The sequence below is a fragment of the Vigna angularis genome, chromosome 2, assembly GCF_016808095.1.
Source record: "Vigna angularis cultivar LongXiaoDou No.4 chromosome 2, ASM1680809v1, whole genome shotgun sequence".
Taxonomy (NCBI): domain Eukaryota; kingdom Viridiplantae; phylum Streptophyta; class Magnoliopsida; order Fabales; family Fabaceae; genus Vigna; species Vigna angularis.
In genome coordinates this window covers 3,541,305-3,564,280 of record NC_068971.1, presented here as the reverse complement: position 1 = coordinate 3,564,280, position 22,976 = coordinate 3,541,305, and the positions used below count along the sequence as shown (strand labels likewise).

At 33.9% G+C, this 22,976-nt stretch overlaps 2 protein-coding genes across 2 annotated transcripts; both read right to left on the bottom strand.

Moving 5' to 3' along the window:
* Positions 1 to 4,566: 4,566 nt before the first annotated feature.
* On the bottom strand, positions 4,567 to 11,773 carry LOC108323034 (nuclear transport factor 2). Its single transcript, XM_017555359.2, has 9 exons — positions 11,550 to 11,773; positions 9,917 to 10,102; positions 9,223 to 9,517; positions 8,903 to 9,141; positions 8,652 to 8,829; positions 8,344 to 8,465; positions 8,184 to 8,249; positions 5,269 to 5,332; positions 4,567 to 5,152 (listed from the first exon to the last, which is right to left on the bottom strand). Exons 2-9 carry the CDS (start codon positions 10,100 to 10,102, stop codon positions 4,911 to 4,913), a joined length of 1,392 nt encoding a protein of 463 aa, XP_017410848.1. The 5' UTR covers positions 11,550 to 11,773; the 3' UTR covers positions 4,567 to 4,910.
* A 9,373-nt stretch (positions 11,774 to 21,146) lies between these two features.
* LOC108323040 (isoflavone 7-O-methyltransferase) lies at positions 21,147 to 22,535 on the bottom strand. Its single transcript, XM_017555366.2, has 2 exons — positions 21,762 to 22,535; positions 21,147 to 21,607 (listed from the first exon to the last, which is right to left on the bottom strand). Exons 1-2 carry the CDS (start codon positions 22,533 to 22,535, stop codon positions 21,305 to 21,307), a joined length of 1,077 nt encoding a protein of 358 aa, XP_017410855.1. The 3' UTR covers positions 21,147 to 21,304.
* Between the last annotated feature and the right edge of the window lie 441 nt (positions 22,536 to 22,976).

Genomic DNA, 22,976 nt, shown 5'->3' with positions numbered 1-22,976 from the left:
TATAATATTTTGTATATATTTTACTCTTTCCAAGAACAGAAAAAATTAAATATTTAAAATAAATACTGTTTTTCCTACACTCAATCTTTACTCTTGAAACTTGAAGAAGGTTGTTCAAAAAAACAGTCTTGACCTTTAAAATGGTTCAATTTTAATTAAATTTTTCATTAAATTCACATATTTAATACTTTTGCATCTAAATTTTAACAGTCACAAAAACCTCCAGAGATTAAAAGTAGAGGAGAAATGAAGACAAAATTTTGATTATATTTTTACCATTGTTTGTTTTTTAAAAATCATTTATCAAAATTTTATTCAAATAATTAATTTTAAAAACAACCACTTAACAATGAACACTTTCTTTTCATTTTTTCTATTGTGCTCTTTCTTACTCAATTCTTAAGTATTTCTCTCAAACAAACCATTTTAAAAATATGACTTTATTTTTCTTAAATAAGTCTCTTAATATATTCATTCTTTATTGTATCAGACAAAATATTAGTGGTTTTTAAACCAATTGCTATGAATTTAATAATTTCTCTATCTTACATGGCGTGCTTTGTATATATATTCGATAATTTTTGCTCGATATGGTTTTGCTTTATGAGTATTATTTTGAATGATTAGGAGCAGAAAGCATATATAATTCTATTGAAGGTTCTATTTCAGTGAAATATATGAATTCAAGTAATTGTTTACAGGAGTTTGTAGTACGATAGAACATCGTTCAAATCGAATAAGGAAATATAACAAAAGTTGGTCCATTCATGGTTTGTGTGAGGATTTGTAGAAAGTTGTGTTTACATTTATTTTTTCCTCGAAGATTAGCCACGAGGATGACATAAACATGTGTAGTTTGATTAATAAGAGAATAAATAAAAAAATAAAAAAATAGAGAATAGCAAGTTGTGTGAAGGCAGAATCGTGGATCGTACGTAAGAAGAGGATGATTGGGATCGGAGGGTGGAGAATGGTTGGGGAGAGACAGAAACCCAAGGAATCTCCGGACAACACGGCAGCAGATGAGATATTGAGATCCGGCGGTGGGGCCCGGGCAGAGGCCAACTTGCGCTTTTGCTTTTCTGCATTGAGCGGGTGAGTGCCACGCGTCCCTGCACGGTTGGAGAGAGGAGCAAGTTGCAGAGAGAGAATGACGTGGCTAACGTGAATGTGGTGAAAAAAAGCGCTAGGTTGTGTGTCAGACTGAGGTGACCGGTGGAACAGTGTTATTACTCTAAACGCAACTACCCATCTCTTTTCAACACGTGTCTCTTTCTGCTTCTCCTTCTTCTTAAACCCACCCTCTCTCTTCCATATTTTTTCCTATTATTACTGTTGCTACTGCTGCAACACTCAACATTCAATCAAACAACTATTTTCATTTTCTTTCTTTCATGTTCTTTTCTACGTATCCAATACATAGTTCAACAGACAAACACGCACACTTTTCACTAAACAAACACCTTTACAAAAGCATTCGCAAATACTAGCTTTCAACATATTTTTAAGTGCGAAGGAAATCAAAATATACTCTATTTTTTTTTCTCACTCTTTTTTTAATCATTGTATTATTAATTATATGTTTTTTCATTTTAAAGATTACGACATAAAACATTTTTTATAAAATTATATAACATCCCAAGAATACAGTCTAAAACTATATAATAGAATAATCACATTAAATAATATTACAGATCAGTCTTACATTAAAAGAGAAGTATGCTTGTGGCCGAACGACTTTACAGAAAAACTAGAAAATTTAAAATCGAACGACATAAACAAATCCCGACCGAACAGTTTACAAAATACTATACCAAACAGTCCTATCAAAAGAAAAAGAGAAAAGATGATCGGACGATTATCTTAAAATTAAGCAATTCTGACCGAACGGTGTACAAAAGTCCATACCGAACGATCATACAAAAGCAAAGGGAAAAGGTGACCGAGCGATCACCTTACTATTAGACTATACTACTGACCGAATGATTCTATTGTTCGGTTTTAACTTCTACCTCCACTAAGTTATCTTCCTCCAGCGCCTCTTCCAACAGCTCGTCTCCTTTTGCTCACATCCACATGGATGATCATTGCAACAGAAGGACAACCGAACGTACAAAATAGACAAGACAGGAAACATAGGATAAGCTTATGTAATTTAATTCATGTATAAACATATATTTCACACAATCAACCAAACAAGATAAATCATCATTCGTTCATGCAAAGCCTAATACTAGACTGACTGATTGTCCGAACTGTATGAAATCTGTGTAGCTACGACGTTCGTGCACCCGGGTGATGTAGTAACTGGGATGCCCTCAATAGCTGCCACCCGAGGTTAGTCTTATCTGTCCAAATTAACCATAAGGACTAGAACCTCCTGCCGTTCCCACACATGACTTACCCTCCTCTACGTGAGGAAGAGTAATCATGGAACATTAGGATGAACTGCCAGCTTAGCATGCCCACATTCATACTTTACCAAATTCCAATATCCAATAATGAGATATTCCTCCCCGGAATACTCGTTCAAAATCAAATACATTTCATATACATTATATTCCATCATCTTCCATTTTCAAACTTTAATTTTAACTAAGATCACTTAAGATACAAAATACCGAACGTGAAACTTTAACCTTTAACGAGACCGAACACTTGGATGGAGACCGAGAGGTTTCCAGTTCCAGAATAGATCGAAGCCGAGAGAGAATTGCTACCGAGATTTCAAAGAGACAGAGTTCAATATTATTTCTCAAGATTTAAAAGGATCAAACGTTATTTACAAGGTGAGTCAATTTGATGAACTGACCCATGAGTGTTTAAACTGAACAACTTAAAGCCTAGACCGAGTACTAAGACTCTAGGCAGAAACCAATGGAGACAGACACCACGAGACATTCAAATAATAGTACTTAGAAGACTCATATGAAGAAATCGAACGTTTATAAATACTTAGCTTACTTATAAATTTATCCTCAAGAAAACCGAATACTAGTCAAAGACCGAGCACGGTAGAGGTGAACACCATTGAAGTTGGACGAACGCTATTTTCATCTAGATAAATTATAGAAAAGAGACTGAGCGCTTGATGTAATACCCATCACTAAATAGTACGAACGCTTGATAAAAGACCTATGAGTAGATAGTACGATCGCTTGGTGAAAGACCTAGCACTAAATCGTACGAACGCTTGGAATATAAGATATTATTTAATTAATATTCAAGAACGAACGACTATACTACTACCTATGGACATACTTAAATTTATATCAAAATGCCAAGAAAATAATATCCTTGGTGGAACGCCTGTACACAAACTGTACTAGACAAAGACGCTCGTCCTCAACATAAACTCCTTCCAAATGAGAGAGTTCAGTTTTAAACGAGTCCCCGAGAAAAACCGAACAATCAAAGACAATTCAGTAACGAACATACTTTATCATAGGGAATTTCATACTTAGAATTATTTATCTTCAAAATCTCATACATCCATATCATATTGAATTTCCATACTTCATACAATCAGATCATAGCAACAATCATATTAATTCAGTAAACTCAACCAACATACATGCAATACAAGCAACATCCAAATTAAATTAAATAAGCTTCCATTACCTCTGAGCGTGACCGAACGTTCACAGAGGCAGAATACAGTTCACACCACTACAAGTTCTTCTACCCTCAACGCTCGACAATCCAAACTACACCAAGTGAAAACCCAACACTATCAGAACCACTCATTATGAGAAGGGTGATCAACACGTGAAATCAGAACTTGGTTTGCATGTCCAGGAAAACGCACGACTGAGTGAAGAGAAGAACTTACCAGCTCAGCTTCACAAACCTAACGGTTTAACTGGAAGCTCTTAACGCCGAAAGTGTTTCTGCGGTGCCTAAGTGGTGATCGGAGAAGAGAAAGGGTGAGATTTTGTAGAGAGAAGGAATATCTTTTAGAGAGAAGAAGGAGAAAATGAGATTTTTCAGAATTTGGGGAAAAAGGGTGCATGCAGTGAGTGGCGTGGATTTCTGAAAATCAAGTTTTCCTTCTAACGTCAAAACAAGCGTCCGCTTATCTGCCAACACCTGCCTTCGCCCATCTGAGTGTCGAACCCCTCGCTTGACACATGGAATCCACTAATACGACGTATATGAATTTGAGTGGTTCTAATAAATTCAAAGTCAGTTCCGCACAAACAAACATGTTGGGACTCACGTTTTCTATATTAAACATGTGAAAATGGTTTTAAAGCTTATCCAGCAATCTTGTTCATTCAAGAACACTACTAAATGTTTTATATTTTTTGTGTGGTCGCTCGCTTCCTGTAAATAACTGGTTTTGAAAGTAAAAGGGGAAGATATTATCAATTTAGTCCTTAAAGAATGAAATATCAATTTCAGTTTCTAAATATGTAAAATAGTTATTAAAGTATAATATTTAACTGTTCTTACTTCTTCCTCATTCATCCAGCTTCCATTTAATTCTTCCTCCATAGAATCTTCCAAACAGATAGCACATGTAAAACAATTTTAAATTTTACGAGTAATCTAAAACAACGACAATAATAATAAGAAGAAGGCTTTTTAAATTAAAATGTGAAATTGGATGTAAAATTGTTGCATGGTAGCAACGAATAAAGAAGCAGTGATGGTTAACCTAATGTGAATTCCAGTCATAGCATCTGTTAAATTTTAAAAAAGAAAAGAGTATACCTATTTCTGATGACTACTGACTCACTATGATGAAAGCAATAACAATTAGAGATACTACAACTGTGCAAATGCAGTGAAAGAAAGATGAGAAACTTTGGAAGGTTGAGGATGGGAAGATAATTCCAAGAATTTGCAGCTTGTAACTGACCAAAAAAAGGGGTCACAGAACAATCTCCCAAAAATCATTCAGTACTTCAGTTCAAAACAGCATTCTGTTTTGGTCCGCTTGACCGCCCACCTCTCCCTCTCCCTTGGTGATACCCTTCACCATGACCACGACCTCTACCAGAAAACTCACCACCACGGCTTCCGTAATCATTTCGACCGTATCCGCGACCACCACCGTAGTTCCCACGACCCCTGAAAGACTCATTTCTTAACCCACCCCTACCGGGTGGGATCCTAGGTCTTCCAGTATTGTTAATGCCACTGCCAACTGAAAGAGAACAAACACAATTAGTATTGTAAACAATGATGAAATCATTCTTTCTTTCTCTTCTTTGTCGAATGAATGGCAACAATTTTATTCATGATAGTTAAGATTCAAATTACCTCGAGTAGTGGTTCTCTTTATCTCAACTACAGCTTGACGCCCCCCAATAGGAACAGGTGAAGCCTGACAAAATGAACTGACTCTCTTAAATAATGCTCATAGATCTTCAGTTTTTTGCATTAAATTTGGAGTAACAAATGGATAAATCATTTAGAAAACACAGATAACTTCAAACATTATTTAAAATTATGTATATTGTAATGTGCCAATAGAAACAACTGATTTTCTAGTCTGGAAAATCATTCTGCACTATATTGCATCGACCATTTGCCTGATATAATACTCTTTCCCCTTTGAGGAAAAGATGAAGGAGAGAACGGGAAACCACAGATTTGCAGGTAATATGTGACCAACAGGGCAGGCCAATGTTTCAACCTGCTTCTCCAGTTTCGATGACCAGCAGCTGCCCAGATTTAACAATACGGAAATAAAAACGCACACACAAGGAATGGGTACATTATGAGAAAAAGTAAAAATTCTATGTTGGTCTATTTTGGGAAGGAAAGGACTATCAACGAATTGGAGCCACCTTACATTGGTTTTAGCCAATACAATAAGGTGCAACCATTGGTGTTGCATGTCTGGGATCACGTCATGTCCGAAGTTCCTAGTGGTCTCAACCAGCCAGAAAAGGGACGCTCAAAGTTTGGGGGCAGGAGTTACCCAGTTTCCTTTCTTTTGGACATATGGGTTGTCCACTGCTACTCTCCTTTTCAAAATGCCGTGTTTGGATGGCTCAGTATCTGCTAGTGTCAGGTCTTTTTCTTTTTTGAATATAGTTTCAACAAGTTGCTAAGGACTGTACGGATATGGCGTAGGTTTCTGAAGAAGAATGCCAAGTTCAGTGCTGAATTAAAGCATGTCATTTGGGAAGCACGCTAGTAGCTCGTCACTTGGCATGGGGGTTAGTGTCCTTGGTCTTTAGATTAAAAGTTTACTACTTCTTACTAGTTAAAGCTTAGAAAACATTTGTTTGAAGGAGTGGTAGAAAATATTAAAGATATATTTAGTTTCTGTATCATTCTTTCTTGGTGTATTTCCTTATTGTAACAGGTTACAGTTTTATTGTTAGTAGGTCTGGGTTTGTGTGGTAGTACTTGTTCTTGTACTTGACCTAATCAGTAATATAAATAGGAGTTTTGTTGAACACATTACATTCAATCAATCGTACACTCTGCATTATTTTTGCTGTCTCTCTTTTACTTCTTTCCAAACCCACAACCTATAATCTTCAAGTGACTTTCTGTAATGCCCAGACAGGATGAGGTCAATAATCTTGCTTTCTGCTGTACCCACTTTAAAGTATATCAGCAAGGCTAACAAGGTTGTCTGTCTATAGGATTGATATCCTTCTACGATGCACTAAAGTCAAGTGCAGCCATTGAGTGAACGGGTTTAAGGATAAAAAACATGAAATGAATTAAAATAGCAGACGGGGGGAAGGAAATAAGATGAACTGTTTAGCTTTAACTTGGGAGACCTTCAGTTTGGACAACATTTTAACCCCTTCTCCAGAATAACAAGGTGAATGAAAAATTCAATTTGAACTGTGATGAATTTCAACAAACAGCAGCATGCTCGTACAGTTTAGGAAATAAACTAAAACATTTAAGACTTCAAAAATTTTATTTTAAGAGTATGATCGATTTTGTTTTAATTTCTAAGTTGGTGGATCCACAAATTGAGTATACTATAGACATGCACAGTCCAACAACTGTCTAAGCTATATGATACATTTTTTGCAAATGTGTGACTCTTCAACAAAATATAAAATTTGTTTCAGGTTTTATTTAATGTTGCACATATGGTTCTTAATACAATTATTCATCTACCATGATATTTAGTTAAACAATCGTTCAAGATGTTTTATGCAGATACTAAATCCAAAAGTACAATAGAAGACAATAAATTCGATGCCAAATCAAAACACAGGAAGATGGAAAGAAACCCAAGGACACTAAATCAGGATATTACTGAACAATACTAGCATAGCACAGATTAAAGAGCTGTCATTGTTTTAAAGAATATGTTCAATAGAGCAGCAAGCCAGCCGGAAGCTGCCCTTGTCCAATACAGTGGCTGCTATAGCGGAGCAATTTAGTGCAGTGGCCATAGAACAAATAGTGGGATATAAGGCCACACTCTGTTGATTCTAAAAAATAAGTTAAAACAGAAACATTAGGGCTTTTTTGGAGGTTGGAATTTTAATTTTCCAAAATTCAAACCTATAGATGTAATAATAGCGAAAATGATAAAGATTTGGATTTAGAAGTGATACTCATAATTTCAATCTAGGAAATGCGTACTTGACTTTTGTAGGTGCTGTTTACATGTATGTTTTGTTGAAGACACCTATGACTTTTTATTGTTAATTATGAAAGTTGTTATTTTAGAGTAATTTATCAGTTTTGAGAATTTGTATGTGTGTGTATTCAAAATACCGGCTATCTCTCTATATGCTATCTCCAGACAGCGTTTTTCTGAGCCGGCTGCTATCCAAGATTGCCTCAGACTCAAACAAGTGCGTTGCAGAAACTACCACCAGCTAAATGTAGAGCTAATGTGCTTCCAAGAATGAGTTAGCTAAAAGGAGATCAATTGTAGGCTTTCAGCTTGATGCAGAGATGGTTGAGGTTTGTGAGAATAGAAGACTTAAGTAAACAAGAGAATAATCTTAAGTTTGAAGTAAGAATTCTTTTTATAATTTTCTACATATGAGTTATATTATGCCAAATTGTTACCATCTAATGGAGCAGTGATATTTACATATTATATATACAACTGCATCCAAGTTCCAACTTGAAATTAGTCCCATTTTCAAACAGCTTCAACATAATAAATATAATTAGCTAGCATTATTAAAAGCCAAAACTATATAAATCTAAGCTACCCAGTGATGTAATGAGGACAATACCTGAATTGCACTATCCATCGAATTTAGAGATAGGAACTCAACAAAGCCAAAACAGTATCCCTGCTGCTGTAAAGACAAATAAAGTGTTTCCCACAAAACTACATTAGGGCTGAAGAAAATGCAAAAAGGAAATTTGAAAGCCTCCTAACGCGATAATCACCTTGTTATTTCTGACTTGGATGCCTTCCGGCTTGATGGGGCCAAATTTCTTAAACTCCGCTTCCAACTGACCAACCGTCACATTTAAAGGTAAATTTCGAATGTAAATGGAGTGCCCTTCAACTGTTGTCGGCAGAATTTGTTTATCAGAAAGAAGCACAGATGTGTTTAAGAAAAATATATGGCTGAGTTGCAATCAGTGAACTTAATGAGAAAAATAAATGATGTGTTTAAAATTCATTTTCTCCAAAACATTGAAAGACAAAACATAGCATGACGTATGTGAAAATTGAAACAAATAACATGTACCTTCTTCATGAGCATCACTACTTTCAGGGTCGTTAACAATATCCAAAGTTGCTTCAGGCACTTCATCGGATTCTACTGACTCAACTACCAGGTTCTCAGTTTTGTTAGGCCCTGACTTTAGCTTATTAGTAGGCACATAAATTTTAGTTGGTCCTGAACTCCCTTTTTGGACTTTCACCTAACAACAAATCAATAAGCTTCCAAAGAATAATAACAGAGGTTGTAAGTGAAATACTTGGAGCAATACTTACAATTGATGCATAAGACTGCTTTGGAGCATCCTCCTGAGCTAAAGAAGCCACTTCTGTGGCCTGAGAATCATCATTCCCATTTGACTGAAAATGGGATTCTACATTGTCTTCATTTTCAGCAGGTATCTGTCTCTCGTGGTGATTGGGTGGAGCATAAGCATTCTCTGCAACAATTTGACCTTTGTTCACAATAGAATTTGTGGGGTCTGGGGCAGGAGAATCAGCAACATAAATGGATTCTGTAAGGAAATAAGAAAGCATGAATACAACTATAGAATAAACTCTACTAGAAAATACAATTTTTTTAATTATAATCTTGCCTGGTTCTGGGATTATTTTAACAGCAGCTGCATCATCATCTCCATTAACTGGAGGTAGTTCAGATGGTTCATCATCTTCTACATACCTAAAAACATCATTAAGAACAAAATAGCCATTGTCCTGCGGAGCAAGAAAGAATGACTGTGCAAATTTTCTTCTCATGTTATCCTTGCCAGTCAAGCATCCAGTCACCAGCACAGTCACTCCCTCCTTGTATGACTTTTGAGCATCTGCAGTCTTTATTTCTGCTTTAAATTCCTTGATATTTAGTGAAAGAATCTTCTCATTAATGCCCTGCACCACAAACCCACACACTTAGAGATTGGCAGAAAGCCTGCGATATATCCACTAAACATTTACAGAAGCAACATAAAATTTAAATGAACAATGTTTCATCCTTCTAAACATTGTAAAACACAGGAAAATAGAAGTATAACCCATCAGATTCTCGAAAAATATAATATCAAAATGAAGGGGCTAAAAAATGAATTAGCTATACATTAGTAGATAGTATGAACATACAGCAGTTTATTTAACTAGCAATTCATTAGAGCAATGAATGGTAATGGATATCAAAAGGTAGAATTACATTATATTTACAATGTTTCTTATTTTTCAACAAGGCATTAGAGGAAACATTTTTAGGAACTAAAAGAAGTAATAGAGGCACCAGTTTTGTATCAAAAAACTTACTTTCATGGTTGTAACTGATGTCATCACACCATTGGAATCAGGACGGCTAATCACACTAGAGTCCTGGTAAAACCGATAGACCAAATCTGGTGAATGGTGAAGAATGTGGTAATATTGTTCAACAAATGCATTACCCACATCTTGGGCACTGGGAGCAGTTGGAGGAGTAGCTGTTTGCATGGCCATCTGTCCAAAACCAGTTGTTCAGTATTTGAAACTCAAGAAAATCTAGATACACAAAAATTGGAAAAACAAGGAATGTAATTCTATTTAGATCTAATTGGTCTCTCCAAAATAATAATTTTTGGACAGAACAAAGTGGTATCATTTGATCCAAGTAATTGATCTCACCTAGAGAGAAAGGGCATTCATTGTTATTGTATAGAACATATACGAGTTCTTTTAGAGAAACAGAATCCATATGTTCAAAGTTTAATATGTATTAATGATGAAATAAACCAACAAATCTCAGCTAGGCATAATATCTCTAAGATCAACATGTCAATAAATTCAATACCACAAAGAGAGGTATAACAGAAATATGAACCGTAAAATTGCTGTGTACTTGCATATAATATTCATACATTGTTTTTGCATGCCATGTAGGAGCAAGTAGATGAGGCAAATTGAGACAAAATGAAAGGCAGGGGTAACTATTAGAAGATGAAGCCTGGTTTATAAGACCCCGGTTAGCTAGATTAAAGTTGAGGGGATTTGAATAATAGAAGCACTCCTTGAGTTTAGCTTCTTGATTTTACTAAGTTGGAGGCATCAACAATTCCACTTTGTTAAACTAGCGGCTAATCCAAGACTCGCTATGCTTCAATAACTGACTCTGATTATTAACCTTCAATTTTATGACCACTTAAAATACTTATAGTAGTAAGTAGCAAGCAGTGTACATATCTATAAGCAGTCTTCCCTACAAGACTGAATGCATGAAAAGGAACACAGTTAATGCAGACGCATAAAAATTGAGGAAATTAGTGTTGACTAATCAATCGAGAACAAAAAAGGTTCAAAGATAAAATAAACTAGCTAGAGTCCACTCCCTCACAAGAGATAATTGTGAGAAACTAAGAAAAACAATATAACTAAGAGAAAAGGCACCATATAAAACGACAACAAAACACCCACATTCTCGAAATGCAGTGAGATCGCCTTAATTTATCATGCAACCAAATACATACATTCCAACGAAAAACAATAATCAAAGAACCTAGTTGTATTACCGTACTTGCCTCAGCAGATTACCCCAGATCCAACGAGAAACAAAAACCTCAAATCTAAACCCTAAACCGAACTCACAGCACGAAACAAACAACACCCATTTGAACTGCCAAATGAATCAATCATTACCCACGACGAAAAATCCAAACTTGGACGAAAAGAACAAAACTTCAGGAACACATTTCACTTCAGCCAACAATAACATCTCATAATCACTAAGCCGGCAACAATGTCTGATCAACTAAGAGAGAGCAAAAAAAAAAATGTCATTGTTGGAACGCTAACGTAAGAATCACCCATTTGCCTATATTAGGAATCCGTAAAAGGGAATGAGAAAAACAAAAGTGTGAAAAACGATGGAGACCCAATTGCGAGGAGAATGAGAAGAGAGAATGTAGAGTACCTGTGAATGTGGTGGTGGCGGAGAAGGTCGTGATTTTGAAGATGATGGCACAGCGAGAGTGAGATGGAAATGGAGAAGAAAGGGAACAACAGAAGAGTTTGCGCACGAAAAACAGGGAGTAAGCGAAAGCTACCTGTGACTGTGATGAGTGAAACAAACTAAACTCTTAACTCACGGCAAAGTTCTCATTTGGGTCAGGTTACCTTCCATACGGTTCGTGAGGTTCACCATTATAATTCGGTTAACTACCAGAATCGAATGAAATATATATATATATATATATATATATATATATATATATATATATATATATATATATATATATATAATTTATTCTTATAAAAAATTTATGATCATAAAAATATATCAAGTTATGAAAAGTTAATTAAACAAGGTCACCTAAATTATATATTATCTTCACAATATTAATTATGAAAAATACATTAAAAAAACTCACAAAATTAATCTTGAAATTCTGGTTGTGTGTTTTATCAATATCCAAACTTGAGAATGAACGTTTTATTTTAAATTTGTTTATATTTTCTTGTTAAAATTAGATATATATTCGATGAAACTATATTATTTTTTTTATAAAAATATTTTCACAAATGTGTGTCAATAACAACTTTTTATTTATAAATTATAAAGAAAAAAAATATTTTAATAAAACATAGACTCAAATTATCCCTAGTGAAACATTTATTATATTTACTTAAAACGTCAAATTTATAGATTAATTTTCTTTTGTTCATTATTTACTAAATCAAATTCACTTATACTTATTTATTGTTCAATTATAATTAAGTCCTGATCAATTTAAAAGCATCTATTTGATTATCAATTAATTTGATTATTTCATTGGGCGTTTGTTCCGAAATATTATTAATGATTAAACATAGTGTTTGGTTTCCTCCACAATAAATTTTCATATTCAAACAAAAATATAACTTTTTTTTATCCTTATGAATTTATATAATTCAAAACTATTATACGTTTATAATGTTTTGTCAACATAAAATTAATTTTCATTAATCTTGTATGAAAAATTTTATAAATTTGTTATATATATAAGAATAAGAAAAAATTATAAACATACATAATATAATAATTTGAAACCATCAAATTAATTTTTATTCTATAAAATTTAAAACAATATAAAGCTTTTATTCCACAAAAATAAAAACAGGATAAAAGATACCATTCCTATCATAAATACCTAAAAAAATCGTTTTTCAAATTTGATAACAAAGATCAAGATATCATATTCTTAACTTAAATATTTTTAGAAATGAATTTTTATATTATAAAACAAACACTTGAGATTGAAATTTACTTTCAGATTGAAATTGTAAAATAATTCTAGAGAACTTAATTGATTCCTCATAATCCTTTATTTATAAAAATAATTTGATATAAGAATACATGATAAATAAGGTAACTCTAAACACACTATAATCATGATAAAAAAAGCAACTCTAAACACAATATAATCATAATAAACAGGATAACTCTAGACACAATATAATAATGATAAATAGGTAACTCTAGACACATTATAATCTTGATAAACAGGTAAATAAACTCACTCCAACAAAATCAACTTGTCTCGAATGTCGAGACAATAGACATGGTAACTTTGGCTTCGAACAAGATGCACATATACTTTAGACCATCAAGAGAGAATGTCTACAAACCAAATTGGACTCACAAACTAGTGTAACCAAAGAGACTCCTCATAAGCTTATGGAGAATAATATTGGACAACCACAAACTTCAACTAGCACCATGAACTTTCAAGTTGGATGACTTTGACAAAGTTGATTTCCATCAGAAGTGGATGACGAGTGGTAGACAGTGAACTTCAGAGATTGGATTTCCATCAAGTAAGGATGGGGCCTGCATGGCTAAAAGCGACAAACTGTAGAGATTGAATTCCATTAAGTATGGACGGGGCTTGTACTAGCTAAAAGTGACAAACTAAAAGGACTAAATTGCCATCACTGATGAGGCCTGTAGTGGCTGAAACAAATTGCAATGACTAAACTTCCATCATCGATTGATGGGGTCTGCAATGGCTGAAACATACGACAAGGACTAAACTCCCATCATTGACTAATGGGGGCCTACAGTAGTTAAAAGTGACAAACTACAAGGATTAAGTTGCCATCATTGATTGATGGGGCCTATAGTGGTTGAAACATACTCCCCTCACGGTGAACAACGGAAATGATGGCGTGTCGAAGACAAATCGTGAAGGTAGAAGATCATAATGGTTTCCATAATTTATCAAAGCATCCAAAAACAAATCTGACAAGGGGCAGGTGAAATTATTTGACTAAGATTCTTAATCTTGCCAGAAATAGACTCCCCTCATGTCATGAGCAACCTTCAACCCATGACTTTAGTGTTGAAATTCCTTGGTGTTAACAAGTTAATAACCTGACTCTCCCTAGAGACTTTTAAATAAATGACACAAGTCATCAAGAACATCACAAATGCTACAATATGCAAAGCTAAACAAATATTATGAAAGGAGGCTAAGGAAAAATGTTGAAACAGAGGTAAAATGTTAAACCAGAGAGTTTTTTTTATTTGGTTGAGCGAAACGAACGGCAGTACCGCGATGTGATTCTGACACCGGGAAGGTGGCATGTGACAAACACGCGTTGGAAGCTTATCAGAGAGAAGTCGTGCGTGACAGCGCATGTGGATGAGAATGAGGCAACAACTAGGGATGGGTCGTGCTCCTCGAGGCTCACAAAACCCTTAACTTTGCCAGAGAAAATGTGACGACGATGAAGGCGGACGTCAAAAAGATGTGGTGCGCGTGGCAGCGCCTGGATGAGAACTAGCCCTCTCGCTCAAGGAGGCGATCCCGAACCACTAGTCGTCGCACTAAATTGTGGTAACAGATGTTAATGGACGACAGTAGACAGTGGTTGGCAACGGACAGCGGCAGACGATGGTTGGCAGCGGACAATGGCTAACGGTGGAAACAATGGACAACGGCAGACAGTGGCGAATGACGTCGAGAATATACGTTAATGGTGACAAACTTCTGTGGACAGCTCTCATGGTGGCAAAATGTGCTAGATGGACAGCTACAAATGGCACCAGACAACGACAAACGGCGCCAAGCGGCTGCAAACGACGCTGGACAGCGACAAACAATGTTAGACAGTTCCGGACAACAACTAAGGTTTGGAGACTAGACAGAAATCAGAACGAGATTGGTAATTGAGGTATTTCAGAAAAGATGAAATTTTTAAGGTCGCCAGTGGCAGCGACCACGGGCCACGGGTGGCAACAAAGATAAAGTAGGAAGAGACTCAGAGAACCTCCTCTAATACGAACTTGAGAATTAAACTCTAAAATAATTATAGAGGGCTTAATTGATCCCTCTCATAATCTTCTATTTATAAGAATAATTGATACAAGAATACATGATATAAAAGGTAACCCTAGACACAATATAATGAAGATAAATAAGGCAACTCTAGACACAACAATATAATCATCATGAATAAGATAACTCTAAACACATAATATATAATCATGATAAATAGAGTAATTCTAGACACAATATAATAATATAATAATGATAAATAGGATAAATATTCTGTCACAAAGATCTTTAAATATTATCACTTACTTAAGGCTCAACCTAGATGTGTAACTTAAACTTCATAAAAATGAGAGATTTAAAGTAATTCAAAACATTACTTTTAAAATGGTTTAAAAATCACAACAAAATAATTGAAAAAAAATTATTTTGGTTATAATAGACTGTAATCTAATTTAAATTTAAATTGAATCAATCCTATAAATAATTGACATTCATGCATTAAATTAAATGAATTTATATTTATAGATAATTTTATATGGACATTTTTATGAGTATATTTATAGACATTTTTAAATACTGTAATTTGTCTTAATTTGGATTTTAATGGTATCAAGAGTTAGGAAATCTTTTAAGAAGAATTAAAATGTTTTTTTTTATAATTGTAATTACAAAGAATAATGGATTTTAATGGAAGTTAATTGTGTGGTGACATAATAAAGAAGTGTGCATTTCTTTCTCTTTTGCTCCTGTTTGACACATCTTTCTCTCTTCGAATAAGAGAGAAAAAAATAATGTATTAATTCCTGCATGGAGATTTAAACTTAATATAATTAAAATAAGACTTTTTTTTTACCAAACAATGTAACGTAGTTTAAGCACATAACATTAGATTTTTGAAAATTTTTCTACTAAAACATCTCCCTATTTATATTTAAAATTTCTATATATTTAAATTATATAAATAAAAGTATAATTATAATTATAATTTTTATGAATTATAAATAAATAATAAATTTATATTTGAAATTGAAAAATATTGAAATAAATTTATTCAAGTTTATTAATATATATTTTTCAAATAAATGTAAATTAAGAATGAATGAAAATGATTATGTAATTACTTAAATATTTATTATCATTGATCTTGTATTTAAATTTTGTTATCTGTAATTAATAATTTTAAATATATTTATTATTTAACGTATTTTATAATTTTTTTAATCAGTATGAATTTCATTAAATAAATGTCGTTATTAATTATTTTTAATTGATTTTAACTACACAAGTTTTACAATTTTGAGTTGCTTATCTAAATATTTTCAAAATTAAAGGCTTAAATGTTATTTTTATTTGTTTATTTATAGATTAGTTGTTTTAATTCAATTTTTAACTTCTATTATTATATCTTTATATCGTATTACTAATTTAATTTTTTTATCTCAAAATATGTATAATTAAGTTTAAAATTAAGTACAAAGCATTACAAAGTTAAAAATATGTATACATGAGACATTTACATTAACTATGACTAGTTAAACATAAAACATATTAAAAGATAACAATGAAAAAGCTAAAATTTTCAAATATAATATTCAAATAATAGTTTTTTAAATGAAAGTATGATATAAAAAATTGAAGTTAAAAATAGTATTGCCTCTATATTAGAGACAAATAAAGATTGAATAGATTAATGAATTATTTGAATTTCTTCCATCATACACAGATAAATTATTGAATTAATGATTGTAGAATCTTGTACGTTATGGCTAAGTTGCCTCAGGCTGGTAGAATACGATACAAAGTGCATTTCTTGTAATTATAAACAGGAATCTAAATTTTTTATAAACACATTAGTTCATCTCAATACTTGACCAATCCAAAAATATTTTAAACCTTATATAGATTTAAACCTAGTTAGAAGAGATACAAAGTATTAAATAAAAAAAAAAGAATCACAAAATATTATAGTAATTGTTATTTCTTTCCGTAGGAGATTTGCGAAAGAACAAAAAAGTGTACATTATAGATATTTAAAAAAAGGTAATTGGCATGATAATGGAGAAAGGATATACTTGAAGAAAGGTCTCTAGCACTTATTATATCATTGAAGAGGTAGTTAAAATGTGTGTTTATTAATGTCATGCAATAATTAATGCATTATTCATTTATCTCTCACTCAAAGAGAGAGAAAAAGATGGGTTTGGATGCATGTGAAACAAAGGAGAGAGAGAGAAAAAAATGAAGATTTATTTATCACATCATCACACATTTTATTTCGTTTATGTAAAATTAACGGAATAGATTTGATTGGTGCAAATTATATAAAGTAGAAACGAGCAGTAGTAAAAATTGTAGATTCTAACGTCCAATATACGCTTCGGTTATCCAAAAACCGAAGCGTACAAGATTATATACCTCGGTCACCATCCAACCCGTGGTGGAACAGCCATATTGCATCGGTTAAGACAAAACCGAGGCCTATACACCCCTGCTGCTTAGTCTGGAAACTCTGGAAAGGGCCTGTGAAGTCTGACAACTACCTACTGCCTCGGTTTGCTACGAAACCGGTGCCTAAACCCCTCACTATTGCTTCGGTTAGGATGAGACCGAAGCCTATACACCTCTGCTTCTCACTTGAAACGTCTGACTACTCCCTACTGCCTCGGTTTGTTAGGAAACCGGTGCCAAAACTACGTCCTACTGCTTCGGGCTGCAGGCGAACCGATGCCTAAACAACTGCCACACCTGCTCCAACTACTGCTATGCCTGCTCCAACTACTGCTATGCCTGCTCCAACTACTGCTACGCCTGCTCCAACTGCTGCTACGCCTGCTCCAGCTTTTACTTGCCTGCTACGCCAGACCTAGGGCATCAGTTTGGCACTGAACCGAGGTCTATTAGCCACACGTTCTACACCGTTCTTCCTTTTAACCGATGCTGTATGCGGATATTACCTCGCGTGTGTGAGTAACCGAGGTAGTAGCTCAATTAATATTTTCAAATCTCGTAGAACCTCCATTTACGTCGATAGCTTCTTCTTCCTCGTATACGGTCTTCTTCATTTGTGCCACTACTCGCTGCGCCACCGCTTTGCTTGCCTGTCTCGCCTGCCTCCGTCTTGGCCGTGCCTCCTCCCTTTGCCGTCACGCCATTGGTGCCTCGTCGGTGCTACCTCCGCCACTGCTGCTACCAGTGGTCTCGCCTGCCTCGGTCTTGCCAGTCCTCGCGCATTCCTACTCGTCCTCGTTCTTGGCCGCACGTCCTCCCTTCACCGTCGCGCCACTGTTACCCTGTCGGTGCTTCCTCCGCCACTGCTACCTCCGCCGGTACTGCCTTCAACGCTGTTTCAATCTTGCTGTCTGCATTGAGGTTGGTTCATTGTTTTTTTCTTTCTACTTTACGAATCAAAGTTTACAGATATGTTATACGAATCAAAGTTTACAGATATGTTAAAAAAGTATAGCAAGATCGAATTATATCAAAACACAGTAACCTCTTTATGTCAAATATTGTTAGTGACTAAGAAATACATCATATTTTGATGTCTGGCAGACAAACCTATTAAAAAAATAATTTTGAACATTTGTTGTTGGAGGAAAAGAAAAGTAGTGGACACCACTGATTTATTAATTTTGGTATATGATTCATAAGTTATTACCAATTTCAGGTGTCATTGGCAGCTACTTGTGATCTCCATACCGGAGAACAATTCTGTCTGGTTTTGTTTATTGCAGAAGTCTCCTCCCAGCCCTCTTATACATGTAGTAGATTGGTAAGAATCTCAATGTTTCGACTTTTTTTTTTATATAAATGTATGCTAAAGGAATTGTTTTTAATAGTTCCCTTGCAACACATATGATGTTATCTGGGAGATCTACTGCTACAGCTAAAAAGCTTGCATGGGTTGCCCTTAAGATTTGGTATTTTAGTCCATACTTTGTTACATTTGGTTCCATTCAATTGATGTTACTTAACATTTTATAATTATGATGATATATTGTAGTGCAATATACAAACGGGGTCATATGAATGTGGTTACTACGTCATGTTTTGGATGATGACCATTATTCGTGCACATTACACTAGTGGATGGGAAACGGTATTATTTAGGTTTCAATTTTATTTTCCCTATAGTTTAGATTTCAAATACACTAAGTTAAATCATTGTATTTTATGCAGAGATTCAATAGCACTGCTCCAATTCCAGAGAAGTCACTTCAACTTGTGAGGAAAGCACTGGCTAAATATGTAATTCATTTATATAATAGTATATAGTAGATATTAGGATATAGTAAGTTCTAAGTTTATGTTTCTAAGTTGTTTGATGCTTTTCTACATTACTATTAGTTTAACTTTGTACATTACATTGATTTATGCTTCAAACTTGATTTATGATTATAATTGGATTGATTTATGCTTATAAGAAGTTGATTTATGTTTATTGAATGTATTTATGTTTTATTATAATTTTCATTCAAAATATACGTTTCTAGATTATTCTCGACTGTTCTGGCTGTAAATATATATGCAGGTCTGTTTCTGTTGTTGGGAATGTTGCAGAAACAGACCTCATTTTAAAAAAAAACAAGGATAAATGCCTCGGTTAGTGTCAAAACCGAGGTAGAAAAGGAACTTATGATCTCGATTATGACCATATTAGAGGCAGAAAGTACTTCGTAGAAAAAAAAAGATCTCTACTGCCTCGGTTCAAGCTACAATCGAGGCAGTAGGGTGGAACATACAGCCTCGGTTCCCCCAACCCGAGGCATATAGTCCTTCAAAAAAACAAAAACTTTACTGCTTCGGTTATGGTTGAACCAATGTCAAATCTTCTCCCTTTATGCCTCGGTTCAAGCCCGAGGCCAAAAGTAGTACACTTTTTGTCTCGCCTGCATATGTCTCGGTTTGGGAACCGATGCTTATAACGAAAAACAACCGCTGTCATTTCACCTGACTGTACTAGTGAAGACTGAGCCCTTTTTAAAAGTGAGGATGAAATTGACAATGAATAGCGAAACTAAAGACAAACTAAGTCATTAAACCTTGTTAATATTAAATCATGTTTTATAAAAAAAATTAAAAATCTTCCTATTTTAATTTTTATAGATTTCATTATATGAACACAAAATAAAAATAAAAAATGAGAGGATAAGATATCCTCTGCTCCCATTCCGCCACTAAAACTTGAGAACTGGTCTCCATTAATGTGATGTTAAGGTTGAAAATTTATTTGATTGGATCAATGATTCAATATCATTAAACTTATCTTAATTATATCAGTTGCTTTATGTAAAGTTAAAAATTGGTAAGTACTTCAGGTTTCATATCCAACTGCTATTGCAAGGGTTGAGAATTTATCTATTATAGAATTTAAGTCTCTTTTACCTATAAATAGATTAGTATAACATAATTTCATTGACAATCCTTTCATGTATCACTTTAGTCTTATGTTTTAGCAACTTCTCAGACTTTAATTTACAATTTCATAAGTCTCAACAGTGAAGTATATTTGAGTGTAAGCATCTACCATTAAAATAGATTTTGTTGTATCGTTTCATTGCATCTCCCAAACTTGGGATGTAGATTACACGGTCTCTACATATGTGCAATTATTTTGGTTAATATTAGTTAAATAATTTATAGTTTTCTGCTTTTATAAGCTACGCAGGCCTTTGACATCAACAAGAAAACCTCATTTTACCCTAAATATATTTGAAAATATATTTGATTACATAAATGATAATAACATGATTATCAAACTCACTTAAAACAAAATTGTAGTACATTGATCATGAGTTTCAACTCATAAGGACTAGTTCGAATTAACTCAATCCAAACTTAAGATTGAACAAAATTCAATTCGAATAAACGTTAAACCGAGTTGGTCTAAAATAAAAGTCAACTCAAATATACCTATCTAAAACTAAGTACGTTTAAGTTGAATTTCAAGTTAAACCAATCTAAGTCAAAAATATAACTTATTTAAGTTTATCTAAATTAAATGTTAACTAGAAACGGTGCAACCCATATTTATTAAATTTAATAATAAAGTAAATTAAATTGATCTCACTAAATTTAATTTAATTAACAAAGTGAATTCAATCTAGATTAAAAAAAAATTCAAATCTAACTAATATATTTAAAATGGATTTAATAAAAATTAAATACTTTTTATTATATTAGATTGGATTAGATGGATTTTTAAAAATATATTCCATGTCCTTTATTAATAAGCAAAACTTTCACACATTCCATCAAATTTCATATTTCTACTCTTGTTCCTATCAATTCTTCTTTTTATTCTGGTCGCATTTTCTTACTATCATTAACCGATAAGGGAAAATAAGCATTGCGACCTTGTTAATTCAATAACATGCTTTGAAGAAATGCATCACTATAAGTTCAGTAATCAGGGACAGATCTGAATAAGAGACAAACATCCTGTGAAAGGAGATATTTTGTAGCTTCCGAACCCTGCTTCCACGAACAGTTTCTCCCATTCTTCTTCTCTTCTTTCTTTTCCATTAAGAAGACATGTAATTTTCACATCCAAGGCGAGCTTTAGTCCAGTAACTCCCTGCTCATCTTGCCCTTCGTTTATCACATTCTCTATCACAATTACTTTTCTTCTTTCTCCTTTACCAGAAATAGCTTCTTTGCAATTTTCTAATATCTTCTTACAATCCTCGTCATTCCAATCATGCAAAATCCACTAAAAATAATTATAAATTTGTTAATAACATACCTCGTGCCAATCCTAGAATTTTAATAAAATGATTCGAATAGTAAATTCGTATTCTAATTTGTTTCAAAAAAAGTAGCAGTAGTGAAAGAAGTTTAGGAAACATTCGTTTAGAGATGCCAACCTTGAGTAGAACTGCATCAGCCTTGGGAATAGATTCGAACATGTCACCGCCAACATATGTCAAATTGCTGGTTCCCGACAACTTCTCCACAACCTGTGGACGATCAAACACAATGCATTTCACGTTAGGAAATGCATCACAGATAGCCTTGGCTGTGGTTCCGGTTCCACCTCCGACATCCACAATGGACTCCACTCCTTCGAACACCCAATTGCAACCTCTTAATGCCAGGTTCATCATCTGAGAATCACTGGCCATTGCCTCATTGAACGACTCGTTCATTGCTGGGTTTTTACCAAGAAAGTCCCAAATAGTTGATCCTAGGGAGACATCAAACAGTGTAAGATCATCCTCATAAGTCCACTTCTTCAAGTGAGACCATACATGTGCTGCATTTGGGTTAGTTACATACTCTACCATTGGTGCAAGACAATGGTCAGTGCCTTTGACAAGAAGCTGTGATGCAGCAGTTAGAGCATATCCTTCGTTTTCTTCTGTGTTGTGATTGACTCTTAGAATCTGAAGGAATCCATTGTGTGCCAGGTAGCGTAACAGACTCTTCACGCCTCTAACTTTACTTGGAGGAATTTGTAGAATGGACACCAACTTTGGAAATGAAATGGGTTGACCATGGTTGTGGATTATGTCTGGTATGCCAAGCTCAATCATCCATTTGATACTCATACAATCTATTGCATGAGCATACAAGTGTTTGTACAAGTGAACTTGACCTTCAAAGATCTCACTCGCTTTTAGGACATTATTTGAAGTCATAATTTGATGTGAATCTGTATTTTGTGTGGTGTTTCACACTTTGTTGTCCTTTATATAAAGATTCAAAATGCTAAATTTGTATATTCGCTTTTAGAGTCTATTTGGATTTAGTTTTCTAGAGTTACGTACCACTCCGCGTCCACTTGTTTCGTTAAAATAATTAGAAAGCCGGCAATTCAGTCTTTTTCAATTATTTTAAAAAAATAGCCCTTGAACGTTATACAACAAAACTCTTTAAGAAAAAACAAAGTAAAAATAATATTTAATGTCCTTCGTTACTAAGAAAACTTATTATATACTTGAATTTATACTATTTGTGTCTTATTTCATTCGCTTTTTCAATGGTCCATTTTACATTAATCACGTTAGTGTCACAATAAAAATTTCAATGAACTTAGTAAATATAGTTATAATAAGTTACAAAATCTATCTGTATCTGTA